The sequence below is a fragment of the Urocitellus parryii genome, chromosome 3 (genome assembly GCF_045843805.1).
Source record: "Urocitellus parryii isolate mUroPar1 chromosome 3, mUroPar1.hap1, whole genome shotgun sequence".
NCBI classification, from domain to species: domain Eukaryota; kingdom Metazoa; phylum Chordata; class Mammalia; order Rodentia; family Sciuridae; genus Urocitellus; species Urocitellus parryii.
In genome coordinates, this window is record NC_135533.1 from 208,724,186 (window position 1) to 208,732,197 (window position 8,012).

The following is an 8,012-nucleotide window of genomic DNA, read 5'->3' on the forward strand; positions in this document are numbered from 1 at the left end:
GTACATTGAATTTCAAACTTAGGTTCTTTTCCAGGCTGGTGTTAGGCTGTGTGATACCCTCATGAGGCTGAGAACAGACAGCATGTGCCCTGTCAGTTCAACATTGCAAGGGCTTGCAAGGGCTCAGAACTGCACTGAGGCCACAGTTACTGGGTTGCCCAGCTGGGATGCCCAGTAGGTTACAGGCAGTCAGGGCTTTTTCAGTTTTCAGTATTTTCCACTTGTTCTAGGTTAATTAGGCCATAATATAAGTTAAAAAAATAATAAATTAGGGAAGATATTTTGTATTCCTAATGGGGATTCATCATCCAGAGCCCAGAACTCAAGACAATAGATCGAAGTAAAAAGAGAATCCACTTCAATTCAAGGAAAGTTGTTCAGACAACTTAAAGAAATGCAAATGCAAAAAAATGGGCCAAGGCAGTCCTTTGGTCCTGATGGTTCGGTGGCAGCAGGAGACCCCTTCTTCTATACTTTTCATATTCTTTCAGTGGAAACATAACATTGGCACATATTTCAGGACTCAGTAGGATAACTTGACATGTGTCCAATGTGTAGGGATGAACTGAGGGGGACTGTCACTTCCACCTCTGTGAGTATTTGTCTTTCCTGTTTATTTGGGAAACTTTGGAGCCTTCTTTTTCAGCTTTTTTGAAAGACAGGTTGGTTAGTGTATAATTACCCTACTATGTTACAAAAGAGCAGAACACTTTTGTCTTTTCTAACTGTGTTTAGGTACTGTAATCTAATCTTTCTCTCTCCTGTGCCCTACTCTTCCCAGCTCCATCGGCCATTAGTCCACCCTTGTCTTCCATGAGATCCCTCATCTTTAGCTTCCACACATGGGTGGGGACAGGCAGTGTGTGTCTTTCTGGGCCTGGCATTTCACTCACTTAATGTCCGCCAGTTTTCCATGATCCTGGAAGTGACAAGGTTTCATTCTTTTTAAGGTTGAATAATATCCCTTGTGTACTTATGTACACATTCTCTTCATTCATCCATGAATGGGCACCTAGCCTGATTCTGTATCTTAAGGATTATGAACAGTTCCACAATAAACGTGGGATGCAGAGATCTATTCACTCTTCGGTTTTGCTTCCTGTGGGTATGTACCTAGCAACCTTCAACACTTTGGAAAACCGACTCTTAACAGTCTCCCTCCTCCTACCAAGCAAATTAAAATTTTGTCATATATCATCTCATTTAAATCTTACAAGAGCTTTACAAACTGGTTAATATGATCACCACATTTTACAACTTAAAAAATTGAGACTCAGAACATTTATTTATTACTGTGTATAGAAACACAAAACTGATTAGTATGTTGGAATTTGGGGGGCCCAGAGGGTTACTCTCAGCCCTATAATCATAAGGGCTACACTTACTGGCTCTTTCTTAAATACATAGTTACATCTTATAAACTACAAAAGAAACAATTATGGTACAGGTGTGATTACAATGAGAAACTTCTGTACCTTTAAAATTTTTTAACCAGCACATAATAATTTTCTATATGTGTGAGATATACTGTATGGTATTTTGAAACATGTATATTTTATGTTGTCCAAATCACAGTAGCTATCATTTCCATCATCTTATATGATTATCCTTTCTAAATTCTGTGAGATCTTTTTTCAGATGTCACCATCTTTTTTTTGGAATTGACTTTTGGTTTTTTAAAAGAAATCACCTTCATCCACTCTTTTCTTTTAAGCATCAGTTATCATCTGAAGTGTTATGCAATTTAAGTTTTTTCTTAAATTCTTTGTACATCATAAGATTTTAGGGATGCTTGTTTTCTTCTGCATTGTTGACACATTGTCTAGAAACCCCAGGTTCAAGGTTTATATTAACTTTTATTTTTTTAAGTGCAAAAAAAAAACTGAGTTTAGTAGATTACATAATCTCTTGGGATAGAATGAGAATGGCAAAGGAATTCTTAATTGTAAATGCTGGGGTGATTCCTAAAAGAGGACCAGATTCATATATGAAACATAAAAATCATTTCTTGGCTGTAACATAAATGATACCATTTCTGAAAGGTTAGTCATGCATGTCTCATTATTGTTGTTGTTGTTGTCTCTCCCTGTCTATGTGTTTCTCTCTCCATGTCTATGTGTCTCTCTCTCTCTCTCTCTCTCTCTCTCTCTCTCTCTCTCTCTCTCTCTCTCTCTCTCTCTCATCAGATGGACCACATAGAACAAGGGAATGGTACACACATTTCAGAATTCCATCTTCTGGGATTTTCAGAGCAACCTGGATGGCAACCCTTCCTCTTTGGGCTTTTCCTCTCCATGTACCTGATCACTGTGTATGGAAACCTGCTCATCCTCCTGGCCATCACCTTGGACTCCCACCTGCACGCACCCATGTACTTCTTCCTCAGCAACCTGTCTTCTTCTGACATCTGTATCACCTCCACCACTGTCCCAAAGATGCTGGTGAACATGCAGACACAGAGCAAGGCCATAAGCTTTGAAGGATGCATCACGCAGATGCACTTTTTCATAGTCTTTGCCAGTCTGGAAAACTTCCTTCTGGCCGTGATGGCCTATGATCGCTTTGTGGCCATCTGTCACCCCCTGCACTACACAGTCATCATGAACCCCCGGCTCTGCATGTTGATGGTTGTGGTGTGCTGGATCCTGAGTGTCCTGCATGCCCTGTTACAAAGCTTAATGGTACTGCGACTGTCCTTCTGCACAGACTTGGAAATCCCCCACTTTTTCTGTGAACTGAATCAGGTGGTCCAACTTGCCTGTTCTGACACTTCTCCTAATGACATGGTGATGTACTTTACATCTGTGCTGCTGGGAGGTGGCCCCCTCGCTGGCATCCTTTACTCTTATTCCAAGATCGTGTCCTCCATCCGGGCAATCTCATCAGCTCAGGGGAAGTACAAAGCCTTTTCCACCTGTGCATCTCACCTCTCCGTGGTCTCCTTGTTCTATTTTACAATCCTAGGAGTGTACTTCAGTGCTGCTGCAACCCATAATTCACACTCAAGTGCAACAGCCTCAGTGATGTACAGCGTGGTCACCCCCATGCTGAACCCCTACATCTACAGTCTGAGGAATAAGGACATCAAGAGTGCTCTGAGAAGGTACCCTCGGGGGAAACTGTAGTGGTGGTTTTCCAGAACTCTCCCTGACTGCAGGGCTGTCCTCCTCAGAGCTAGGGATTGCAGTTCCATGGTCAGGTCATGGAAGTACAATTTGATTTTTCTTTGAGTTTCATCTTGTTTAACTTCAGTAACTTTATATAATTTAAATAAGCCCTTATCAATACTTCTGCTCTTTCTGATATTCAATGTTTCCCTCTTTTTGTCATTTTTCTACCTTATCAAAATGTTTACCAATTTTTGAAAATATTTTGAGTTTCCCACTGTCCAATGTGATTATTATTTGCACTAATGTGGTATGAACTACATTAGGCAGCTGAGGTGGTTTGTATAACTTTATAGCAGGAGACAATCTGAAAGTATATTTTTTGACACCTGCATTCCTGATTCCTTGCTCGTCTCCCCTTAACTGTTCTCTCTGGTAACACAGACCTTAACATACTAGTATGTTTCCCAGCTGTCACAGGTGTTTGTTCTCCCCATGATGGTCTTGTTTCTCTCCAGTATGGTCCTCAGTGCATCCTGTTTACCCTGCATAGGCCAAAATCATGAATCCAACACATATTGGAAGTGTAACACACACAGAGAGACACATTTCAGTGTCTTGGTTAACTTAAAGTCAGATATGACCTAAAAGAATGTGAAGTAAAATGTTCAACCATACTTGATTTATTCTGGAAGATTTCTTTTTGGTGATGTACATGGTTCTGGAGCAACTGAGCCTGGTGTATGATAACCAGCCCCAACCTGCTGGGGGGGCTTAAGAAAGCGAGGCAGATGGACCCTGATTGCAGAGTACTGTTTACTGGGCACTGACTGACAGAAGCCTGGTCCTGGACCACAGCGAGACCAAGTGGATCCCTGCAGTTTGGGTCAGAAGGAAGAGCATATATATATATATGGGTTAGGACAATTGACTTTATCTGAGCCAGAATGTACCTGGCTTACCTTAAGCTTATATCAAGTCAGGGATGTCCCTGGAGCCAGTCCAGCTGTGCAGCTGCACACACCAGGCTGATGGCTTGGTCTGCTAGAGTTTTCTGGAAACTCTGCAGGAAACACCACCGTGGGTTACTCTGGGACAATTGTGGAGGCTAAGATTCCAGATGGCTGCAGCTGTGTCACGCTGGGTCCATGCACACATCTAGTCACAAAGTATACACACTTGGTGTCCACATCATGGGGTTCCACTCTACAGAAAGTCCTCAAACAATTTTATATATTATTTCATCTCATGTTTCTGCTTAAAACTCTTTGGTGCTGCCAACTAATATGACTCCCTCCATTGCCATTAATAAAATATCTCCCTCTTTACACACTTTGCCACCCACATTAGTGTGCAAGTGAGTGACAGGAGCATCGCTATCATCACTTTATCTTTAATGTTCTAAATTCTCTTAAATCCTCATGGTCAAAGGATGACTCATGCAAGACATTAATAAGAGGCCCAGTTATGGCTCTGGGGATGGAGACTTCTGCTTTTGCCTACAGGGTACTTATGGGAAAAATAAAAACCTGCTCTGGTAGGGAAGGGAACATTTTGGGGAATGACACAAAAACCTCTCTTTATGTACAATTATAATGTACTAATAATAATAAATGAATTTTTTAAAATATTGTTTTAATCACTCCCAAATGCTTAAAAGGGAAAATCTGTATTCTGTTTCTTAATACCATTATCTGAAATGAACATGAAAATCCTAGTCATTAGGAACACTGCCTTCAAATATCAGAACAAATGCCATAATTTGAAGAAACAACTGATTATTACCAATAATCTCAGTTCTGTTTGCATTGATCACTGTATCAGTAAGCCATTGCTGCATAACAATCTATCCCCAAGGCAAATGATTTAAGATAATGTTTTTCTTACCTCATAGGCATCTAACAGAATGGGCCTGTCATACTTCTCTTAGCATGGCATGCTCTAATATCATTCATATTGTTATAAGTGAAAGAATGACAGCTGCGTGGTATTCCATTGTATAATATATACTACATTGTATTTATTTATCTACCAATGAACTTCAAAAGCACTATATTAAATTGGTTTTATTTCCTTGACATCCTTTTAATTGCTAAGTTTTTTTCCTATATTTTATCTACATAGTGCACATACATTTACAGAATACCATGAGATTGTGAGGACCAACAAAGCAGGTGAAATCCCTGCTCCTTAGGATGTCAGTGTGGATGACATGTGGATATCATTCTGGTGAATAGAGAAAACGACCAGATAAATGTGTTAGGGCTGCTGTCTTCAGGGATAAATCTTATGAAAAATGCCATCCAATGTGAAAGGATACAATCATCATGGTCGGCAAAGAACCTTACAGAATATGGTCTGGAGAGGTATCTGCATGTTGGGAAAAGACAAGAGACAGAAATTAAGCATACCCATTAGATTTCTCAAAAAGGAGATCAACCCCAACTCCCCCATCCCCTGCAAAAAAAAAAAGAGGAAAAAATTGCCACAAACAGCAAAGATAAATTATATTTTAATGTATATACAAATATACAACAAAGCCCATCATCCTGTATAATTACATGCATGAATAAAAAAGATAATATGATGACATGAAAATTATGTGAAACTCAAAAAAAAGTGAGACAGAGACATGCTTGTCTGTTATTGGAGTGTATAAAAGCCAGTCATTCAAATAAATACATAATAAGCAAAAGAAATATCAATCTTATATTTTCTTATATACCAAATGACCAATTTGTGTTGTTTTTATTATTAAATCGTTCCTAATTTCTTACTTATTTTCTTTGTTTATTACTTTATCCTGTAATTTTCTATCTGCAAATGTCCTGACATTATTAAAAAACATGTCATTATTTCAAATCCATCTTTTGCATGGATTTGTTTTCATTATTTTATGACTTTGGCTGGCCACCCAGGGGCTGTGCTGTAGTTGGAATGCTTCCAGAAACAAGGGAGCTTTTGCTCTTACAGTCTCTTGGGGAATCACTGAGCTTATTAGACCTTCCTATTTCAATCAGATCCAATTAATTCCACTCTCACTGTTTATTGTTGACAATTTTTAAATGTTTTCTCTAGCAATCAGGAAAGAAAATGGCCACAGCAAATGGAGCCCCAAGCTTACACATGAATAAGAGATTGGTGAACTAGAAATTCTGGGTTCCATAAATACATTCTTTTTTAAAAAAAATTCATACACTTACTAAAGGAAAGACAGTCTGATATTGACAGCTTTCCTTGTATCCATTTTTTTCTAACATTAGAAAGTACCAAAAAGAGAATATCATGGTACTAACATGGCCCCAGGAAGCTATGTTGTATGTGGGTTGTACGGTTGGGCTAAATTATACTCCAAAAGGTGACTTAACACTACACAAAACAGAATTCAAGATAAATGGAGTTATAGAGGTCCACATTTCATTCCACAGGGCATCTTTGTGTCCAATTTAGTGGAAGGTACATGCAACAACACCTGGCCTGAGGGACTCCTCAGGTCCTTACCACACAACGGGGCAGACTGGTTCTTCAGCCTTCTCTGTCACCATCTTCATCTTCTCTGTCACCCTCCTGCTCATCCCCATCACCACCCTGGATTCCTTGTTGCTATTATAATTATTATTTCAAGAGCATTCTTTGCATTAGAGTCCACTCTCTCAGTTGTACATTCTATGACTTCTGACAAATGTATAATGACACTCATCCACAGTCTCTTACAAAATCGTGTGACTCTCCTAAAAATCTTCTCTATTCCACCTATTCTTATCTCCATGCATCCAACCCCATAATGGCCAACTACTGCTTTGTGTTTTGTTTTTGCCATCTTCACACTACTCTCTTGTCTTCAATGTCATACAGTTTGGGGTTTTTTGTTCCAGTTTGTTTTCATGGTCTTGGATATTAAACCCAGGGCCTCGTATGTGCTAAGCTGTACCACCAAGTGACACCCACAACATTGGGTCATACAGGTGGAATCATTCAGCATTCAGCCCAGTGAGGTTGGCTTTGTCACTTAGTGGTGAACATTTAAGGTTCCTCAATGACATTTTAAGACCTGAAAACACTCTCTTTTCCATGGCTCAGTAATGAATTTTCCATTGTGTGGATGTATTCCGATTTGGTTTACCTATTAAAGGACATGTTGGTTGCTTCCAAGTTTTGGCAAATACAAATAAAATCACTATCAATGCTTATGTGCAAGTGGATATTTTATTGTTGTTTTTGCCTGTGTGGACATGAGTTTTCAACTGATTTGGGTAACAACTAAGGAGTGCAACTGCTTAATTAATAGGAACAGTATGTTTAGTTTTATAAGAAATTACTAAAAAGTATTCTGAATTGGTCCTCATGTTTTGCATTCCTATCAGCAATGAACAGAGTTTCCTCTTGCTCCAAACCATTGCCAACACTTACTGTTTCCATTCACTTGAAACTTAATTATTTCAATAGGTGTGTCATGGAATCTCATTATTTTATTTGACAGCTCTCTAAGGACAGAAAACACTAGGGATGTCCTCATGTGCTTATTTGCCATCTGTATGTCTTCCTTGAGACTGTTTCCAACTTCTCTCTTCTAGTGTTTTAGAAAACACATAGTGAATGATTATAAAGTATCATCACCTTGCTTGCTATACAGAACTAGGATTTTCTCCTGTTTGACCCATTATTCAACCTCCCTCTTTCCTGTCAGCTAATCAAGGTCTCTATGCCACATTCTGCTTCTGTGACAGTAATGATCTACCCATCCCTTCCACCAACAGTGAGAAGCTTGCAGTTCTTAGACATAGAGACCATGAAGACGTGCACACCTCGTCTCCAAGTTGGGCTCTGGATGTCCTCATTCTCACAGTGATAACAGTGTCCACAGCTATTTGTCAAAGTCATCGTGTGTGTGTGTGTGTGTGTGTG

At 39.4% G+C, this 8,012-nt stretch overlaps 1 protein-coding gene across 1 annotated transcript; it reads left to right on the forward strand.

The window, feature by feature from the left end:
* The first annotated feature begins 2,186 nt into the window (after window positions 1-2,186).
* Window positions 2,187-3,125, forward strand: LOC113178262 (olfactory receptor 7A5-like). The gene has a single exon (XM_077796536.1). It carries the CDS (start codon window positions 2,187-2,189, stop codon window positions 3,123-3,125), a length of 939 nt encoding a protein of 312 aa, XP_077652662.1.
* Window positions 3,126-8,012: the final 4,887 nt, after the last annotated feature.

What these genes read in the sequence shown, in the direction of transcription:
- LOC113178262 (XM_077796536.1), top strand. Translation starts at nt 2,187, where the DNA reads ATGGACCACATAGAACAAGGGAATGGTACACACATTTCAGAATTCCAT.